The sequence below is a fragment of the Cyprinus carpio genome, chromosome B22 (genome assembly GCF_018340385.1).
Source record: "Cyprinus carpio isolate SPL01 chromosome B22, ASM1834038v1, whole genome shotgun sequence".
NCBI classification, from domain to species: domain Eukaryota; kingdom Metazoa; phylum Chordata; class Actinopteri; order Cypriniformes; family Cyprinidae; genus Cyprinus; species Cyprinus carpio.
In genome coordinates this window covers 27,084,193-27,107,180 of record NC_056618.1, presented here as the reverse complement: position 1 = coordinate 27,107,180, position 22,988 = coordinate 27,084,193, and the positions used below count along the sequence as shown (strand labels likewise).

The 22,988-nt window shown below is 34.1% G+C and overlaps 1 protein-coding gene across 1 annotated transcript; it reads right to left on the bottom strand.

Moving 5' to 3' along the window:
• Window positions 1-125: 125 nt before the first annotated feature.
• LOC109058142 (atrial natriuretic peptide receptor 2-like) lies at window positions 126-22,462 on the bottom strand. Its single transcript, XM_042749560.1, has 15 exons — window positions 22,234-22,462; window positions 20,593-20,697; window positions 20,359-20,461; window positions 20,051-20,196; window positions 19,053-19,125; window positions 18,714-18,858; window positions 17,630-17,716; window positions 17,339-17,482; window positions 17,129-17,250; window positions 16,887-17,036; window positions 13,792-13,923; window positions 13,683-13,699; window positions 13,345-13,570; window positions 13,035-13,126; window positions 126-569 (listed from the first exon to the last, which is right to left on the bottom strand). The coding sequence occupies exons 1-15, from the start codon at window positions 22,417-22,419 to the stop codon at window positions 462-464; spliced, it is 1,836 nt and encodes a 611-aa protein (XP_042605494.1). The 5' UTR covers window positions 22,420-22,462; the 3' UTR covers window positions 126-461.
• Window positions 22,463-22,988: the final 526 nt, after the last annotated feature.

The following is a 22,988-nucleotide window of genomic DNA, read 5'->3' as shown; positions in this document are numbered from 1 at the left end:
GGTTAGTTACTGTAATAAAATAATGTAGTTTATTGTGATATAGTTATAGTTTTAATAAGGTAGTGCCAAATTATAGTTTATCAGTGCAAAACTAAATATTTATAAGAACAATTGCATCAGACAAATCAACTTGGACATTTTATTCCAGCATATCTACATTAAAATACAACCTATGCACTGATGAAGATAAAATAACCACAGATATTTAATGAAAAGATGTCTCTACGAACACATCTGCCCTTCATATGACAAAGACATTTTAAATCTTCCAAACACAACATATATAACATCTCGTCTAATACACAAAACAATAACAGCAGTAATATTTCAACATAGCAGCAATCAAATGTAATAGCACATACTTATACACCAACAGTAAGTATACACTTAAGTCAGTTAGCATATCTGCTAAACTTGTCTATTTGTTTGTTAAGGTTTCTGTCGTGACCGTAGCACATAGGTTAACTGCTAACAGGAACAGGAAGACCCAACGGTTCGTCTTCACTGAACAAAGGGTCTGTGGGGCTTCTTTTTGCCTCCAGCCACCAAGTTGTCATTTCGCCTTTCCCCTGTTTAACAAAGAGTCACAATTAGTAAATCTCCTCCAGTGTATCTTAAACACAATACTCTGAAGAACAGCATCATACAAAAGAAAGAAAGAAGGAAAGAGGGGGGAGAGCGACAGAGCAGAGGTGTGTGTATTCACTTGTGCATAATGAACAGACATCACTTAAGTGAAAACACAAAAGCCAGCTGAGGCCGAGTCCTAATGGAGATAAATCACAGCTGTGCTAAGGTCTGCAGTTCAGCCTCAGGGGACCATCCCATCATCTCAGGAAGAAAAAGATCAATAGCAGATTGATTTGGTAGAAAGGTCTGTAATATACCAGATCAGTTTCTGAATGCAAAGATCAAATCTATTATAAATAATATAAAATATGATAATAAAAGCACTATAAATACTACAAATAAATAAATAAATAATAGAGGACAAGCACACAAATCATGAGCTCACTACTCATTATTAGCAATTACATATTTTCAAGAGTTAATACAATGTAAAAAAAATAAATAAACTTCTTGCGTTCTCTCGCAAATATATCGATTAGCTTAGCAATTTCTCATGAAACTTTGCATTTTTGAAAAAGTATTGCGTTTCTTGATTTTGCATAACCCTGAGAAAATTTGCATTCTCTCACAAAAATATCACATTCCCCAGAAAAAGTTTGAGTTATGTTTAAAGTCTGCTTGAAATCAAAATTGACTTTATTTACTTCACTAGCACACATTGTTAGTCTTGATGTAAACAATTAATCCGTGCAAGTTAATCCGCTGAAAAAATTGTTTGTTTTGGTAAACTTTAATCAAAATTTGAACATTTGCTTCCGCTTTGAATTAGCGTTCCTTCACTGATGATGTCAGTTTGATGGCTTGGGCAGAATATCCTTAAACACGCCCCTCCAACAGTTAGATTGCTATGAGTGAGAGACAGAGAGGAGGAGCGCAAAAATAAAACCATGCCCTCTATTCAAAATTCCAGTGTAGTTGAAATACGTCACTACACTGAAATAAAGTCGGCAGCAACTTCCGGTTCACGCGGACTTTAAAGAGTGTTGTTGCTCTTCCTCAAGAAACGTTGAACTTGCTAACTAAATTTTTGCATAACCCTGAGAAAAATGTGTTCCCTCGCAAAAATATTGCGTTCCTCCGATAACAGTCTCTTGCAAAATGTTTGTGATATGGAAAAAAAAATGTTATGTTTCCTCAAGAAACACTGCATTCTCTTCCAGAACTGTTGCATTACCCCAAACATAGCATTAGCTTTCAAAACTATTGCGTCCCCTGAGAAAATTTCCATGCGTTCTCAAAACTTTAGCATTGTCAAAAAAGTACTGTTTTCTTCAAAAGCATTGCATTTGCTTGCAGAACTTTGGCATTACCCCGATAAACCCAGCATTAGCTTGCAAAACTATTGCATTATTAAAAAGTATTGCGTCTCCTATACTAAGGTGACCAGACGACGTGCCCCTTCATTCTGCTGAGGATTTCTAAATTGCCTAAAATAACAAAGTGCGGCACAAGAAGCCATCTGCTCTGCTCTCTGTAGCTCTCAAGGTATTTAGATGTCAAACAACAATCAATCTGTGCAGCGCAAACAGCCAAAAGCTGGTTAGTTTAGCCAATTTAGAAATCCTGGCCAGAATGTGTGTGTGGGAGGTGGGTGGTATGTTTGATTTATTTTTACACTTTTATTGTTGCATTGTTGAAATAAACGTCTGAGAGGCTTTTCAAAGATGGCCGTGGAGTAAAATGACTTGGCATAAAAGAAACTTCTGTCAAGACTAGTGCGTTTTCCTTCAGATACCTTGCTCACAAAAGCAGAGAAATATATAAGATACCTCGCTCAGTTTTGCAGGGAAATTTTTTTTTTGATTCGTGATAGTTTTGCAAGACAATGCAAAAGTATTTAAATATACTGTCCTCCCATTTCATTTTTTTTTCCATCATCATCATTCTTTAGAGACTTTATGGTATGCAGAGTTTTGCGAAAATTAAGAAGTTATCCATAGCAACCATGGTGAGTAACCGAAATATTTTACCAAGCTAAATTTATGACTCTGTGGGTGGCTTCTTTGCATACACAGACAATTGCTGTATAAACAGTGACCTGACCATCTTAAGCCCAAAACACACAGCACGATTTTCAGCTGTCCCAGACGAAAGATTGTCATCGTGAAACAATCGTGGAGATTTCTGTGATCGTGGCTCTTAATCGGTGGTGCTGTGTCGTACAGTGAGAGAGGTTCAAAGACGACCGTAATCACGGTCTTGCAACCAAAGATCGTTGGTCTTGGTTGTTGGTTCTTTGTCGTCTTTACTGCTATTTGCGATCCGGTTTACTGACCATACCAAATAAATATGCCAATACATGAAATCAACTGCTGACATGATGGCTAAAATCAGCTAAAAACTGGCTCACCTCAAGCTCTCATCCCTTTCTCTTTCGCTGCTTTCACTTTTTTTCAGCACACATAAAAACTACAGCTGCTTAAGTGTGATTTATCATGCTCTCTTTGTTTACCACTAGCGCCATGACTCAATTTATTTCTACTTATTGTAACTGTGCGTCGTAGTGTAGGATCAATAGCTGTCATACATCGTACAGTCTAGCAGATCCATGTGTAGGCAACAAGTGAGACATGCAAATGAATCTTATAATCGATTGCCCTAAAATGGAGCATGCATCATGTCTCATAGGCCTTGTTACTACACATCGTATTGAGTTTTGATGACCGCACGGACAACATCAGCCACGATATCCAGGTAGCCCAAAGTGTGTGTAGAAGATCTGCTTGTAGCAGCGCACTGCACTTCCTAGGATGCTTTAAAGCTGTTATAACATTCATAAAACACCCGATTAGCAAACATAGGTTGAAATGCAGTCATTGTGCCATGAGAATTCGTTTAGCTTTCGAGCTTGTTTGAGCTTTACCCATGAAGTTCGAAATATTCGTAGTTATTTTATTATGCATTTTAATCTCCTTATATAAATCACAGTTGCACAATATCTTACCAATAAGCTTCACACTCCCCCACCCAAAGATAATGGTTTGGTACAGGTTGCAGTTACTTAATTGACTCTGTGCCAAACAGCAGTCTGCCATTTGCCCAAATCACCTTCACTGGTGCGACTCCAATACGGGATGCTGTTGTTTACAGTGTCGCCAAACTAAGCAGTACACGTGGCATCATTTTGGTGCCAACCACCCCAGCTACAACGGGACCTAAGATAACATAAAAAAACATCTTTTTAAGGGGGTGTATTTTGACTATGTTGTTGAAGAGATGTGGGGGTTATATTGACCTGAATGAATGCATTTTGGTGCCAACCAGTGTAAGTGGATGGGTTTGTGTCGGGGATTGTTAATGGACTCGTGCTACAGACACTGATCAAGGTCCCAGTTGCAGCATGCATGACGCGATTGTCCGTCGAGGCAGTGAGTTGAAGTCAACGTTCTCAGTTTCGGTACGCCCGGAGGACCACCATATCTGGAGAAGGGAGAGGTGTTTTTCGAATTTGGACTTGTATTGTGTAATTTGATCCGGGGGTGTGTTTTTCATTGGTTTATGTGTATTTTTATTTGTGATTTGTTTTTAATTTATTTGCTCCTGGGTTAGTAAGTTTCAACTTTTGGACACATCTGTAGTAGTTGTCGTGAGTGTCAGTGCAAATGTGTGTGTTAAAGCTTGTTGAGGACCTACAACAACCCTATGGTGAGGGGTGCTGGAGCCGGACAGCTGGGTGAAGCCCACTATGTCACTGGCCAATAGAAACACAAAATAATTCATTAATATTTGATATAATAATAACTATTCGTGCTGTCAAACGATTATTCGCAAGTAATCCCATCCAAAATATATATATATTTTTTTTTGTACCTGTCTGTGCATGTGTACTGTTTGTTATGATTATGTAAAAATAGCAAAAAAATATCATGTATGCTATATTATTAAGGAAAAAATGTTCTGGTTATGAATTCAAGTTATTGTAGATAATATTAAAAATATAAAAATATGGATATATAAATGTATAAACAAATATTTTCAAAATATACACTGTGTGTGTGTGTATTTATATATACACATTATAAATATAGACAGTACACATACATATATAATGTGAACAAACAATTAATTGTTTGAAATTTTTTTTTGGTTTTTTTACAATACATAGTTCAAAAGGTTGTGGTCAGTTATTTTTTTTTTTTTTTTTAAGAATATGATATTTTTATTCAGCATAATGCATTAATATTATCAAAAGTGACAGTAAAGACATTGCAAAAAAAAATAGTTCCAAAAATGTTCTATTTCAAAATGATTTTTTTTTTTTTTTTTTTTTTTTTTTACTACATTTTAAAATAGAAAACAGTTATTTTAAGTATTTCAGATTACTATTTTTACTGTAAATCCAACCTTGGTAAGCATAAAAGACATTTTATAAAAAGTTACTTTATATTATATTATATTATATTATATTATATTATATTATATTATATTATATTATATTATATTATATTATGTAACCAAATATCACTTGCTGCTAAAAGTAAATATTTATTACAAATATATCAATAATTTTCATGCTTGCCTGAAATATACAGTGGCATTGGAGTAACTTTGGGCTTCTGCTGTACGTCCCTGACGAAGATCATCAGCCACTGCTTTTGGTAACATGCCTGTCACAAAATAAATAATATATTAATTAAAAATATATTAATCGTAGGTATGTGTGTATATATATATATATATGCATAAAAAATCTCAGGTTGGAAACAGTCACAGCACATGTACTTTAAATGTCCACTAGGTGGAACCATTTGGACAACATTTATTGAATATCTTTATTTACAGAAGTGTTTTTTTTTGTTTGTCTGTTAAAGTAATAATGATTATGAATTATTAACTTTCATAGGTCATAAACACTTTTCCCACTGTAATTTTAAATACACTTCCATACTATAGAGTAAACGGTCAGTCTTCTGCTTCTCCTGAAGAAGATCCTGTGTTCTCTCGGCTACAATGCTTTCCAAATGTTTACTGTACTTTTCCATCTAGAAAAAAGAAATTATATATATATATATATATATATATATATATATATATATATATATATATATATATATATATATATATATATATAGTATTATTCTGTGTTCAGTCACTTTATGCTTATTGTGCTTTCAATAATTGTATTATTTTAATAACTGTAAAAGAAAGACTTGATTAGATGAGATACATACCAGGTTCATCATCATATCCACAGGGCTGACCTTGTGTGGGTTCATTTTATCGAGAATCTTTTTCACCTGCTCAAACGTCGGCCTCATGGTCACATTGTGGTTCCAGCATCTCTTTATCAGCTGCGTGAAGTTTGACTATGAACACTGAGTGCTTTTCATTTATCCACAGTTATCATCTTTTAATCAGGCATGGTAAACATTGGCATCAACCGCAATTCATTGAAGTAATTGCTCTTTAACGAATGTGCTTGCTGTAAGTAAATAGCATGCATCAATTATGTCCATACAAACCTCACAGTAATCATCAGGATCTGGGCAATCATTGTCTGATTTCCCAGCCTTCAGTTTGGGAAGTGATGGGCGCCACATGACATCAAGCTTCACTGAATCTGCCTGTTCCTGCTCATGGAACAACAATTGAACTTCTTTTCATCACCTCTTATGCAAAAAAAACTGTCTTAAAACCCCAACATCTTCCTGATCTTTGAATACTTACTGAAATGAGGTCACTGCGATGTGTGTACACTAGCAATTTCCACCAAGATAATAGAGTAGCTTGAGAAAAGGAAGAAAAGACAAATGTATATTTCATGCTTCTTAGAGACTGAGTTTTGTTTGAGAACAAACCTCTGCTCTAGGATGCATCTATAAAATATACAAAACATTTACATGTATCCAAAGAAAAGAACAACGATATTCCTGTCACATCGGACATTTTCTAGTCTTTAATACCTTTAATATAATTTTCTAGTTTAATGGCTTTTATTTATTTATTTGTAATTTTTTATTTATTTATTTTTTATTTTTTTTTTTTTAATTTTTTTTTAGTTTTGTTTTTTTTTTTTAATCTTTTTTATTTATGTTTTGGGTATTTTGTTTGGATTTTTTAATAATTTTAAAGATTTTTTAACTCTATTATTAGAATGATTTCTGAAGGGTCATGTGACACTGAAAACTGGAGTAATGATGCTAAAAATCTAGCTTTATATCACAGGAATAAATTACATTTTAAAATATATTCAAAAAGAAATCAGTTATTTTAAATTGTAATAATATTTTACAATACTACTGTTTTTACTGTATTTTTTATTAAATAAATGCAGCCTTGGTGAGCATCTTTCAGAATTTTTTATTATATAAATGCAGCCTTGGTTGGCAGGTAGTGTATTTATTTATTTATTTGTTTGTTTGTTTGTTTGTTTGTTTTAATTGAAAAGAGAAGTGAATATGTGAATATTAAATATTTTTTTAACTTTTTATTGAGTTTATTAACTATTTATTGAGAAATATTAAAGATTTTAAAATTAACTTTATATGTATTTATTAAATAAATATGTATTTATTTGCTGAAACAAAAGTTTTGGGCCAGTTAAGAAAATAAATACTTTTTTTGTAATGAGGGAGGATGTTTAAGATACAAAACTTCCAGGGATGTTTTAATGAATGCAGAAGATATGCCAAAGATCAGAACAATTTGTGGTTCTCACGTATCGCGGCCCTTCAGCTTCGTACATATTACCTTGCTTATTTTTCCTTTTTTTGGCAATGGAAGGCAGTTGATTGGCTCCTTTGCCTCTGTTGTGCTGGAGGTCACTGCCTGGACTTCAGCTGCTCCACCTCCAATCTCCTTCCATCTACCCCAACAGCTCCGATCGGTGCAGCTGAAGCAAATCATATATGTGTGTTTTAGGGGCAACCACAAGCCTCCATATCACGAATGTTGTCTGAGTTTTGGAAAATTGGGTGGAAATCCACAGGACGACAAGACTACCTCCCTCTCAGGCTTTGAATGGACAGGAGTGGCAGTCGGTCCGCGCCCCATCACTTGGACACTTTACCCCTCAAGTTTGTTCTTGTTTAGATCCTTCTACTAGATTCTTCAGCTTCCATAACTCAAAAAGACAATTTCAAAAAAAAAAAAATCAAGGCACCTACCTGATTGATTGTATGTATGCCACTCAGAGACATTCTCTTTCCTTCAGTGCAGAAGTTGCTTGAGACGCTGAAAGAGCTGTAAAGGCAGAGGGGGCATGACTGTCTGCCGTGTATGAGTTCTTGAAGGAAGACAGTTGTATCCAATCAATAATGCCATAGAGTCGTGGTATCCTTACTGAAAAGAACTAGAAAACCTAGACAGACCACTAGTTTAGCTGTGTATAAAAGCAATGCATAATCAGAAATAATGCACCTTATTAATTGTAAAGATTTGTCTCAATTACATCTGGTAGCGTGGCTTCTGAGTGATGCGAATACTGCTTCTAAATTAGCGCTTGGAGGGGAGCCTTTCCTTAAAATAACCTTTCCACGGTATTTTGAAGTCTGCCTAATCGTTCCCCTTTCCTTCCCGATGAGACTTTTGGTGATTTGGGAGCGCCAGCTAAAATCTTCTTAGTTTTTCTTCGCCTAATTGGCTGAAAACTTGAATAATATGCCAAATAGCAAATGTTAAGAATGTTACTGTTATTTTGTTTACTCAGCCTGCTAGCACGCTTCCAAACTCCTGTCTATTCATTTACAGTACAGTTTATCAAGTTCCATATAATGAGAGAAAGTGGTAACACTTTTGTTTAGCGACCAATTTCTCAGGCAATATATGTTTAGAGTTATATAGTTTGCGTTCTTAGCATGCTACTTTTTACACATGCTGGCTGTTTTATTAGTACTTATTAAAGCATATAGTCTGCATGAACCATACCATATTCTACAGGTAGGTACACCACATACTTTAAAGACCTAATCCTACTTTATTACTACTATTAAACAATGCCGGAAATTATGAGGTCCTATTTAATGTTTTTATTTTTGTTGTTGTTGCTGTGATTGCCATAACCGCAACTTTGGTTTCCCCTATAACCTTTCATTGAAAACAAGTTTCATAAAATTAAAAGTGGACTGTTCCTTCAGTTTTAAAAAACTATTTTTAAAAAATCTATAAGACTATAAACATGAGTATTTGTGGAATGGAAAGGGTCCATGTGATGTTAAAGTTCGTCATGGAACCATCGTACTGCCATATATATTATATTTATAGTAGATATCATATATATATCTATATAGATTATATATAGTGTATAGCCAGAATGGCTATATGCAAATGCAAAAATGCAAACAAATAGGGCACCATGTAGTGTTATTAATATGAAGGAATTTTCATATTTATTTTTATAGGTGTTGGTACTACAGCTCTATCAGGAAAAAAAGAGTACATTTGAAATGAACAGTTTACCAAATGCAGCGCAGATGGCACGACCTGCTATGAAACGATAGAATTATAACAATAATAAATAATCCAAAATGCATGACTGACTGAATTTAACAAAAGAAAGTAAAGTTGACTGAGAACAGTGTATAAACTGCATATTCCACTAAACGACTTAATATTAAAAATCCATGTAAAAGCTAGTACAACACATAGAGCAACCCATGATCAGTATCTAAAGTATGTTACGGTGAACAGAAGGATTTCTGCACATAGGACGCCGATTTACAACAAAAGTGCCTGATGATTATGCGCCATCTAACCAGCGTTTGAGAAAACCAATGCATATTTTGTCGTGGATAACAATGATGAGTTTAAGTGTTGCACATCAGCAGAGTTCACTTTACTGCGTATCGTTCTGGCATTCAAGCAGCACTCCGTGAGGGTTTGGTCAGCCGCATATTCTCCGGGATTCGGCACGGAATTGAACATCTTTTTTTTCCAGATTTATGTGTGCGTAACTAAAGGTGTCCTTACCGTGGGCACGTCGTTACATTTGCTGCACCGCCAACCTTGAACGAAAACACTTACAAGCTAATGCTTTGGCCATGCAACGAAAACGAGGGCGTGTCATTGGCTTAACTCATGCACCCCCGCAGAACATATCCACAAATAGCGGCGTGGCGTCGCAGTCAGTGCAGAGGCTAAATACTAAAATAGGTTAGTTACTGTAATAAATAATGTATGTTTATTGTATATAGTTAGAGTGTGTAATAAGTTAGTGGCCAAATTATAGTGTTATCAGTGCAAAACTTAAATATTTATAAGAACAATTGCATCAGACAAATCAACTTGGACATTTTATTCCAGCAATATATACATTAAAATACAACCTATGCACTGATGGAGATAAAATAACCACAGATATTTAATGAAAGAGATGTCTCTAAATCGCTTACGAACACATCTGCCCTTCATTGACAAAGACATTTTAAATCTTCCAAACCCACAGATCATACACATACTCGTTCTAATACATGCAAACACTACAGCAGTAATATTTCAACTATAGCAGCAATCAAATGTAATAGCACTACTTCATACACCAACAGTCAGTATAACACTTTACGTCAGTTAAGCATCTCTTGCTAAACTTGCTCTAGTTGTGGTGTTAAGGTTTCTGTCGTGACCGCGTAGCACATAGGTTTAACTGCTAACAGGACAGCGAAAGACCCACCGGTTCGTCTTCACTGAACAAAGGGTCCTGGTGGGGCTTCTTTTTGCCGTCCAGCCACCAAGTTGTCATTTTCCGCCTTTTCCCCTGTTAAAACAAAGAGTCACAATTAGTAATCTCCTCCAGTGTAATCTTAACACAATACTCTTGAAACAGCATCATACAAAGAAAGAAAGAAGGAAAGAGGGGGGAGTGTGTCAGACAGAAGCAGAGGTGTGTGTATTCGCCTTGTGCATAATGAACAGACACTTCACTTAAGTGAAACACACAAAACGCCAGCGGAGGCCGAGTCTCTGAATGGAGATAAATCACAGCTGTGCTAAGGTCTGCAGTTCAGCCTCACGGGACCATCCCATCATCTGCTCTGATTAAGAAAAAGCCTCAATAGCCAGATTGATTTGGTAGAAAGGTCTGTAATATACCAGATCATGTTGCTTCTGAATGCAAAGATCAAATCCGATTATAATAAGATAAAATATGATATAACAAAGCACTATAAAATACTACAACTAATCAAGAAAATAATACAGTGAAAAGCACCCAGCCAATCATGAGCGCACTACACTCATTATGAGCAACTACACTATTTATAAGAGTTAATACAATGTAAAAAAAATAAATAAACTTCTTGCGTTCTCACGCAAATATATCGATTAGCTTAGCAATTTCTCATGAAACTTTGCATTTTTGAAAAAGTATTGCCGTTTCTTGATTTTGCATAACCCTGATGAAAATTTGCATTCTCTCACACAAAATATCACATGCCCCAGAAAAGGTTGAGTTATGTTTAAAGTCTGCTGTGAAATCAAAATTGACTTTATTTACTTCACTAGCACACATTGTTAGTCTTGATGTAAACAATTAATCCGTTGCAAGGTTAAATCCGCTGAAAAAATTGTTTGTTTTGGTACACTTTCAATCAAAATTTGAACATTTGCTTCCCGTCCTTGAATTAGCGTTCCTTCACTGATGATGTCAGTTTGATGGCTTAGGGCAGAATATCCTTAAACACGCCCTCCACGTTTAGATTACTATGAGTGAGAGACAGAGGAGGAGCGCAAAAATAAAACCATGCCCTCTATTCAAAATTCCATTGTAGTTGAAATACGTCACTACACTGAACATAAAGTCGGCAGCAACTTTCCGGTTCAACGCGACTTTAAAGAGTGTTGTTGCTCTTCTCCTCAAGAAACGTTGAACTTGCTAACTAAATCTTTCTTTTGCATAACCCTGAGAAAAAAATGTGCTTCCCTCGCAAAAAATATTGCGTTCCTCCGATAACACAGTCTCTTGCAAAATGTTTTGTGATATGGAAAAAAAAAATGTTATGTTTCCTCAAGAAACACTGCATTCTCTTCCAAAACTATTGCATTACCCCAAGCATAGCATTAGCTTTCAAAACTATTGCTTTTGCTTAGATGATTTAATTGCATTCTCAAAACTTTAGCATTGTCAAAAAAGTACTGCTTTTCTTCAAAAGCATTGCATTTTGCTTGCAGAAACTGTGGCATTTACCCCGATAAACCCAGCATTTAGCTTGCAAAAACACTAGTTGCATCTATTAAAAGGTATTTGCGTCTCCTATACTAAGGTGACCAGACGACGTGCTCCCTTCATTCTGGCTGAGGATGATCTAAATTGCCTAAATAAACAAAGTGCGCGCACAGAAGCCATCTGCGCTGCTCGTCTGTAGCTCTCCAGGTATTTTAGATGTATCAAATGGCAACAATCATCTGTGCAGCGCAAACAGCCAAAAGCTGGTTAGTTTAGCCAATTTAGAAATCCTGGCCAGAATGTGTCCCCGGGAAGTGGCACGTCTGATCACCTTATCCTTACACTTGCATTGTTGAAATAAACGTCTGAGAGGCTTTTCAAAGATGGCCGTGGAGTAAAATGACTTGGCATAAAAGAAACTTCTGTCAAGACTAGTGCGTTTTCCTTCAGATACCTTGCTCACAAAAGCAGAGAAATATATTATTTCCAACACAAAAGTTTTGCAAGCAAAGTTATAAGGGGAAACGTGATAGTTTTGCAAGACAATGCAAAAGTATTTAAATATACTGTCCTCCCATTTCATTTTTTTCCCATCATCATCATTCTTTTGGGACTTTGTGGTATGCAGAGTTTTGCGAGAATTAAGAAGTTATCCATAGCAACCATGGTGAGTAACCAAAATATTTTGCCAAGCTAAATTTATGACTCTGTGGGTGGCTTCTTTGCATAACACAGACAATTGCTGTATAACCGTGACCTGACCATCTTTAGCCCAAAACACCAGCACGATTTTCAGCTGTCCCAGACGAAAGATTGTCATCGTGAAACAATCGTGGAGATTTCTGTGATCGTGGCTCTTAATCGGTGGTGCTGTGTCGTACAGTGAGAGAGGTTCAAAGACGACCGTAATCACGGTCTTGCAACCAAAGATACATCAAGATCATCGCACAATGTGTTTACTGCTACGATCCACGTTTACTGACCAACCAATAAAATGCAACATGAAATCAACGCGACATGATGCTAAAACATAAAACTGCTCACCTCAAGCTCTCATCCCTTTCTCTTTCGCTGCTTTCACTTTTTTTCAGCACACATAAAAACTACAGCTGCTTAAGTGTGATTTATCATGCTCTCTTTGTTTACCACTAGCGCATGCTCAATTTATTCTACTATTGTAACGTGCGTCGTAGTGTAGGAGTCAATAGCTGTCATCATCGTACAGTCTACAGATCCATGTGGCACAGTGAGACATGCAATGATCTTATAAGATTGCTAAAATCGTGCATCATGTCTCAGGCTTTACCTTCACATTGAGAGACCCACGACACATCAGCACATATCCACCAAGTGTGTGTAGAAGATCTGCTGTAGAGCCACTGCACTGGATCTTTAAAGCTGTAAACATCATAAAACAACGATTAGACATAGGAAAGCACATGTGAGAGAAAGCTTTAGCTTTGTTTGAGCTTTACAGAAGTTCAAATATTTGAATTTTATTACATTTTAACCAATAAAACAGTGCAAATATTTACAAGCTTCCACTCCCCCAGAAATGGTGGTACAGGTTCAGTTACTAATTGACTCTGTGCAAACAGCTGCATTTGCCCAAATACCTTCACTGGTGGACTCCATACGGGATGCTGTGTTTACAGTGTCGCCAAATAAGCAGTACCGTGGCATTTTGGTGCCAACCACCCCAGCTACAACGGGACCTAAGATAACATAAAAAAACATCTCATTCAAAGGACGTAGCTTGACACTAAGTTCCAGACAGATGAAGGTCTGTTTTGGGTTGTATTGATGTGAGTTGGGTATCTTATGGTGTGTTTTGGAGAGTATCTGTGGTGATTTTGGACTTTTTAAAGTCGTGATGGTCAATTATAGAGTCATGTTGGCGTTTTGGCCGGTTTTGATTGACATCGTGTTTGGTGGGTTTGTTTTGTTTTTTTACTCCCGAGACCACCATATCTGAGAAGGGAGAGGTTTTTCATTGATTTATGTGTAATTTGATCCGAAAGTGTGGTGAACAAAGGAAGCTGGATCTCTGTAACCGCACTCACAAGCATCTCCTATAGTTTCAACTTTGTACACATCGTAGTTGTCGATGATGTCATCAAATGTGGTGTAAAGCTTGTTGAGGAAATCCACAACCTGGTGAGGGGTGCTGGAGCCGGACAGCTGGGTGAAGCCCACTATGTCACTGTCATGTTAGTGGCAAATAATGAAATTCATTATTATTTGTTATTATTTTAATATATTAGTGATTTATTAGTGATTATTCTAGCAAGTAATTCGCATGTAAAAATATATATATATTTTTTTTTTTTACATGTGTGCATGTGTACTGTGTATATTTATTATGTATATATAAATGCAAAAACATGTATGTATATATTTAAGAAAAATATGTTATGTTTATGTATTCAATTTATTTATATATAATATGAAATATAAAAATATGGATATATAAATGTATAAACAAATATTTTCAAAATATACACTGTGTGTGTGTGTATTTATATATACACATTATAATTTTTTTTATATACACCATACAGTATATAATGTGAACAAACAATTAATTGTTTGACAACACTAAATAATTTATATACAATACATAGTTCAAAAGGTTGTGGATCAAGTTATTTTTTTTTTTTTTTTTTTTAAGAATATGATATTTTTTATTCAGCATAATGCATTAATATTATCAAAAGTGACAGTAAAAGACATGCAAAAAAAAAATAGTTCCAAAAATGTTCTAATTTCAAATGATTTTTTTTTTTTTTTTTTTTTTTTTTTTTTTTTACTACATTTTAAAATAGAAAAAAACAGTTATTTTAAGTATTTCAGATTACTATTTTTATACTGTACCATCCCAAACCTGGTAAGCATTAAAAAGACATTTTATATAAAAAGTTACTTTATATTATATTATATTAATAGTTTATATTATTTTATTAATTATATTATTATAATTATATTATTATATTATATTATGTAACCAAATATCACTTGCATGCTAAAAAGTAAATATTTATTACAAATATATCAATAATTTTTCATGCTTGCCTGAAATATACAGTGGCATTGGAGTAACCTTTGGGCTTTCTTTGCTGTACGTCCCTGACGAAAGATCCTCAGCCCATCTGCTTTTGGTAACATGCCTGTTCACAAAATAAATAATATATTAATTAAAAATATATTAATCGTGAGGTATGTGTGTATATATATATATTATATGCATAAAAAATCTCAGATATGGAAACAGTCACCAGCACATGTACTTTAATGTTCCACTATGTGGACCATTTGGACAAACATGTATTGAAGTATCTTTATTTACAGAAGTGGTTTTTTTTGTTTGTATGTTAAAGTATAATGATTATGAATATTAGACTTTCATAGGTAAATACACAAACACTTTTCCCACTGTAATTTAAATACACGTCCCATACTATAGAGTAAACCGGTCAGATTCTTCTGCTTTCTCCTGAAGAAGATCCTGTTTTCTCTCGGCTACAATTGCTTTTTCCAAATGTTTACTGTACTTTTCCATCTAGAAAAAAGAAATTTATATATATATCCTTATATAGATATATAGTATATATATAGTCTAGATTATATATATATATATAGTAAGTATTATTCTGTGTTCAGTCACTTTATGCTTATTGTGCTTTCAATAATTGTATTATTTTAATAACTGTAAAAGAAAAGACTTGATTAGATGAGATACATACCAGGTTTCATCATCATTCCACAGGGCTGACCTTGTGTGGGTTCATTTTATCGAGAATCTTTTTCACCTGCTCAAACGTCGGCCTCATGGTCACATTGTGGTTCCAGCCATCTCTTATCAGCTGCGTGTGAAGTTTGACTATGAACACTGACCGTGCTTTTCATTTATCCACAGTTATCATCTTTTAATCAGGCATGGTAAACATGGCATCAACCGCAATTCAGTGGGAAGTAATTGGCTCTTTAACGAATGTGCTTGCTGTAAGTAAATAGCATGCATCAATTATGTCCATACAAACCTCACAGTAATCATCAGGATCTGGGCAATCATTGTCTGATTTCCCAGCCTTCAGTTTGGGAAGTGATGGGCGCCACATGACATCAAGCTTCACTGAATCTGCCTGTTCCTGCTCATGAAACAACAATTGAACTTCTTTTCATCATGAACGTCTTAAAACCCCAACATCTTCCTGATCTTTGAATACTTACTGAAATGAGGTCACTGCGAGTAGCGATTTCCACCAAGATAATAGAGTAGCTTGAGAAAAGGAAGAAAAGACAAATGTATATTTCATGCTTCTTAGAGACTGAGTTTTGTTTGAGAACAAACCTCTGCTCTAGGATGCATCTATAAAAATATACAAAACATTTACATTGTATCCAAAGAAAAGAACAACGATATTCCTGTCACATCGGACATTTTCTAGTCTTTAATACCTTTAATATAATTTTCTAGTTTAATGGCTTTTATTTATTTATTTGTAATTTTTTATTTATTTATTCAGAATTTTCCTTTAGTTATGTATTTATTTATTAATATATTTATTAACACTGCCAGACAAATGTTTGGAATATTTAAGACTTTTGTAATATTTTAAAAGATTTTTTAACTATTATTAGAATGATTTCTGAAGGGACATGTGACACTGAAAACTGGAGTAATGATGCTAAAAATCTAGCTTTATATCACAGGAATCGAAATTACATTTTAAAATATATTCAAAAGAAATCAGTTATTTTAAATTTGTAATAAAATTTCACAATACTACTGTTTTTACTGTATTTTTTATTAAATAAATGCAGCCTTGGTGAGCATCTTTCAAAAAAAAAAAAACTTTATTCCAAACTTTTGGCAGGTAGTTTTTTTATTTTTTTTTTTTTTTTTTTTTTTTTTTTTTTTTATTGTTTGTTTTTTACAATAAGTTTTTAAGATATATATGTGAATATTAAATATTTTATTTTTTAAACTTTTTATTGAGTTTATTAACTATTTATTGAGAAGAAATATTAAAGATTTTAAAATTAACTTTATATGTATTTATTAAATAAATATGTATTTATTTGCTGAAACAAAAGTATTTAATATTTCAAATTTAAATAAATGGTTAAAAATACATGAGTTTAGAATTTTTCCAACCTGTGTAAATCATCTGCTGCTGTTGTGATGGTGGTGATTTTTCTGCAGAAGTTCTTGTGGTGAGTAGTTGATGTGAGAGGTTTTTTTGTTGTTGGATGCTGCTGATGTTGTACTCAAAGTCCTCCTTTCTGTAGGCCATCAGCCCGTAATCTGTATCATTAAATATTATGTCTTATTTCAGATTTTTCTCAAGTTGTAATACATCTGAAAAGTGCGCCTCTAGAAAATCTAAAATGATGTACCTGATATTTTGCAGACCCACCGGTCGTCAATCACACAGTTGCGTGAATGAAGACGGCCATGGAACATTTTGTGCTGATGCAGGTAAGCCATTCCTCGAGCAATATCAGTAGCAAAAGACAATCTGTAAACATTAAGTGTTCATTTTATTTATGAAGTACCATCCTGAAGCTTTTAAAGAGCTTTCCCACAATACCACAAGACAGATTTACCGAAAACCCCAATTGATGGGGACATCCTCGTTCAACAGCACGTCTGCCATGCTTCCCTTTGGACAGTATTCAGTGATAATGCTTATGAAAGGAACTTCAATGCAGCCTCCTAAGAACTTGGAAAGGTTTGGGTGATCAAGCTCCCTGGTAAAAAGAAACAGTAACAGTCTTAATTTCTTCACCAAATATTTGGCTTGAATAACCCATCACAAAAAAGTGACTTGTCCAAGTAAAAGTACGTCTGATTTCAGTGTAGTTTCATTTGCAAGAACTGTGGTTACAGCTACTCACCTGACCTCTTTGACCTCTTTTCTGATTGTTTTGGTGAGGGTAAAGTGTTTCTTCTGTATGTGTTTTACAGCTACAGTCCTTCCATCACTGTAAAAACAAAAGAAAATACACAACAAAAAAAGTTAAGATATAAGACAACACAAAAAACAACAACGAGACAAGACAAAACAAGAAATACAAAATAAAGACAAAAAAACAAACAAAACAAAACAATCACAAGATATAAAAGCAAAAAAAAAGCAACAAAGAAAACAAGACAAACAAAAAATACAAAACTAAGACAAAAGTAAACAAAGGCAAAACATAAAAACAAAAACAAGGCAAGAAAAGAAAAGCAAAAAAAAAGAAAAGAAATAAAAGAAAAGACAAACAAAAAAGACAAAACAAGACCAGACAAACAAAAATTACAAAATGAAACAAAGATCAGACAAACAAAAAAGATGACAAAAAAAGACATAAAAGGACAAAAAACAAGATACAAATCAAATGAAATAAAGCAAACACAAAAAGTAAACAAAGACAAGACATAAAAACAAGACAAATAAAAAAGGACAGAACAAATCAAAGATTAGACAAACAAAGACAAGACAAAAAAGGACAGAACAAATCAAAGACAAGACAAAAAAGGACAGAACTAATCCAAGACAACACTGAAAAACTGAACAGTGAAATGAATTAAATGAAAATGAGTTAATTATCTCTAAAATAATAATGAAAGTTCATTGGACTTAACTGAAATAAGTTCTGTAAACTCAAAATGCTGTTGTAGTAAAGTGAACTTAAAATGATTGCATTTTCTAGTTCCCAGCATGCTTTGCAAAAAAATTTAGTTTGTTTACTCAAATATTTTGAGGCAATAAGTTTCCTCAAATTTTTTTGAGTATTCTTAACTTATGAGGTTTTACAGTGAACACAAACAAATCAAAACAAAGATAAGACAAAAAAACAAGACGACAAACAAAAAAGACAAGACAAGAAAATAACAGACAAAACAAAGACGAGACAAAAAACAAGACAAGACCATTAGTTTTAGAAAATGCATCAGTATAGATACCCAAGAGGCAGTATCACTGGAAACACTCAGTAGATGCCAGCCTGAATGAAGCGTGGTTTGAATTTGGTGTTGACTGCAGTGCAGACCGTCACATCTGTGACTCTACTCACACTGGAGTTCCTCTTTACAGTCTGAAGACTTGTGGTGCTACAAAACCCTGTGTAACACACTTTACCTGTAAGGCCCAAAAACAATTACAGCATAAATGCTAAAATATTTCATAACCAAGAAAACCAATTCTATTTTGGCATGAAACAGGATGTTCAGTTAGAAAATAAAATGTAACTGACTATGAATTGTTTTGTCATATAAAATAATACAAACAATGATGTTGTTAATGTAACAGTGGATGAGACTAAAACCTCTTACCAAACATGATATTATTGTAGTTGATGATCCAGCTCTCATCCCAAAACATTTTCTGTTTTTGGTATTGCAGCCACTTGTGGTAAAAAAATTTTTTTTGTTTTTGGTATTGAGTAATATGGTTTGTAACAAATGTAACAACTTAGCCAGAATAATACATTACTGACTATTTTTTTTAACCTCTAAAGGAACGTGGTGATAGAAAACAATATGAGATGCAAGCTAACAAAGTTTCTTAGGGGAAACACAAAGGTGTTGCAAGCAACCAAAGTAAATGCACAATTTCTTGGGGAAACACAAAAGTTTTGCAAGTGAACGCAAAGATTCTTGGGGCAACACAAAAGTACTGAGAGTGTATGAAAAGTTTCTCAGGAGGACTTAAACGTTTTGGTTAAATTTCGGTCGACGTCAGGTGACCAAAATTCAATGTCAATTCAACGTCTCGTCAATGTTGACGTTGATGGTGAAGTCAACCCGATTTTCATTCTCAACCAAAATTCAACGTTTGACGTAATATTGACGCGCTTTCTCTGCTGGGCAGGTTTTGCAAGTGAATGCAAAGCTTCTCAAATAAATGCAATTTTGTTTTTTTCAAAAGAACAGTTTCATGAGAGAACAGTAGTTTTGCAAGAAAACTCAAAGTATTTGCAAACAAATGCAAGGTTTCTCATAAGAACACAGCAGTTTTGCAGGTGAACGCAGAAGCATTTTAATTTTTTTTTTTTTTTTTTTTTTCCAAATCTCATATCTTTATCATTACCATGTCTCTTTGGAGGCTCTGCAAAAATGTGAGTGGTATATTTCCCTGTGAAAAACCCTTATAGGGTATTGTTGGTAATAGAGCATTGCTATGCATGTTGCTAATGTGGCTGCTGAGATGTGAGTTGATTGCTTACTTGGTTCAAATCAAAAGAGTCTCAATCAATGTAAGTTTCTTGTCCCATTTTATCCTGTTGCATCGACTTGCAAATCATTGTCAAGTATTGAACCGACATTCTCACCACCAGCGTCAAGATGAAACCACTGCAGAACAAGGCCACAGGAAGCCCAATGGCCACTTTGATGGAAGTGGGCATAGGACAAACCCCACAGTCAGCGGGACACGTCAGACAGCTCTCCTCCAGCTCACAGATGCCGTCGCCACACACTGATACACAATTACAAATGCCAGTATTAGAACAGGTCGACAATTAAACTTGCTTAATCAAACACTAGGTTTATTTTGAATAACATCTATATCCTTGATGTACCAATTGTTTGAAGACATCTTTTCTATAAATCCTTAAAGGATTAAACAAGTTATACTAACCTTGGGCGCTGACTACTAACACCTTGGACTCTAGTGCTGCATGCATCTGTCCCACTTTGATATGAGCAATGACTGATGTAACTCCTAAATGGACCAGCACCACCTGGGTAAAAATAATGAACATCACCAAATCAAATCAAATCTAAATAAAATCTAAATGAAATCTAAATAAAATAAAATAAAATAAAATAAAATTAAATTAAATTAAATTAAATTAAATTAAATTAAATTAACCTTTGATGTCCAGAGCAGTTGGCTCATCTTGCCAGCTTTGGATACTGTGTGAGTTACAATTTCACCATCATCTGGAATCCAGGGACCACAAATCCCTCCGCCTCTCTAAACAGACAAAATGCAATCATCTGAGTGTTAAAGGTTTAAAGGGTTGTGGAGCAATCAAGGCTAATATTGACTGTCAAACATCACGTACAAATTATAATAACAGCTTTCCACACAGTACAATTAATGGCACTAGTTTAAACAGAAACCTGAATAAGTGCTCATCAAGGCTGGCCCACTTCCCAGTGATGAGCTTCTGGCCCTTTCTGCACTTTCTTACACACACACACACACACACACACACACACACACACACACACACACACACACACACACACACACACACACACACACACACACACACTTAACTAAATATAGGGTCTTACCATAAACAAATTAGAACCTTATAAAGCTTATATGAACCAAAATTATACTACTGTTCAAAAGAATAGGATCAGTAATTTTTTTAAGAAATTAATACTTTTATTCAGCAAGGATGCATTAAATAGCTTTAATGTGACAGTAAATATTTAAACATTGTTCTGTTCATTGAGGAATAATAAAAAAAAGTATCACGGTTTCCACAAAAATATTAAGCAGCTCAACATTTTTCAATCATAATGATAATAATCAGAAATGTGTCTTGAGCAGCGTATTAGAATGATTTCTGAAGGATCATGTGACACTGAAGACTGGAGTAATGATGCTGAAAATTCAGCTTCAACATCACAGGAATAAATTAAGTCTGAGACTATATTAAAATAGAAAACCATAACTTTAAATTGTAATAATATTTCATAATTTTACAGCCTTTACTGTATTTTATCTAATGCCTTGGTTAGCACAAGAGACATGTTTTCCATTATAATTCATTGTATTTAATTTTTATTTAAATAACAATTTTATTAAATTCAATTATTTAATTTAGATTTTTAATAGATTTATTAAATGTTTAAGTTAATTTAAGTAATAATGAACTGAATTACTATATATTCAGTTATATTTAATTTAATTTAGATTTTAAATGTTTTAAGTAGTAATAAGTTTAATTAAATTCAGTGATGTTTTAATTTATTTAGGGTTTATTTATTTAAGTATTATTAATTAAATTGAATTGAACAATTTAATTTAATAATTTAGATAATAAAGAATTTAAGTTAAATTGTATTATTTAATTTAATTGAGATTTGTATTCATGTTTTTTGAGAATTAAATTCATTATTAATTATATAGAAATAGAATTAAAACATGAATACAAATCTCAATTAAATTAAATTATATTATTTTTATTTTATTCAGTTGCTAATTATTTGTTGTTGTTGTTGTTGTTGTTTTGTAACCACATTTTAATGACAACATGATTAAGATTTAGCTTACATCATTTCAGCAAATTTGTCCCAAAGCATAAGTAGTTTAGAAACACTCAGACTCACACACACAGGGTATACTGGTATACGTCATACTTCAGTACTGTCATTTTATGGCCTCTGATGTCATGCCAAAATGTGCCACATTTAGCCTAGTTTTTATTTCAAAGATTTCAGCAGCAGTGTGACAAAATCCAAGATCACTTTCAGTTGGCTTCACAGCACTGACCATGAGCGCAAGAGGACAGGAGTGAATGTTGGCGTGGTAAACGCAGCAGTTGTCTTCATTGGCGTTGTTCCAGTTTGTGGGACATTCGTGCTCGAGGCAGAATCTTTTGGCCTCTGAGGCATTACTGTGAGAGAAAGTGAAGCGTATAGGGAAACCAATATAACATAAAACCAACATTTCATTCATTGTGAATATGATATCACATCTGAGAAAAGCTCATGAGGTATGTTGAACATTCAGTAAAGTAAAAAGTGTTTTCTATACACAATAAAGGACATTTGATAATAAAGCATGTGTGTGTTGTGGTATGTTTGAGTAGGAAAATCTTGTTTTTAACGGCGTATTCATAAAAGGAATCCGAGGCAGAGACAGAGTAGGTGACGTTGAACTCCTCCCCATCCACAACCTTCTCTGGTGGACGTTGAACCCAAGCCATTTCTAAGCCTGTGAATAAATAGTAGAAGTGGGATTCAAGAATTTAAGGAAGCTTAAAAGGGAAATCTCCAAGTGATCTACCAAAGCAAATGTTTGTCTTCTTTAAGGAATTGTCCCCATGACAGTACACACTCAGTTTGAATCAACCTTCAAATAAATGACACTTATATTGTTGACTTATCGATTAGGAAACTTCCTTTAAGTTGTTGGCTTGCACATTTAAGGCCTTGTCTTCAATTCTTAAAGGGAGAGTTCACCAAAAATGTTGCCATTATTTATTCACCCTCAGATTCAAAACTGAATACTAAATTCAAACAAAA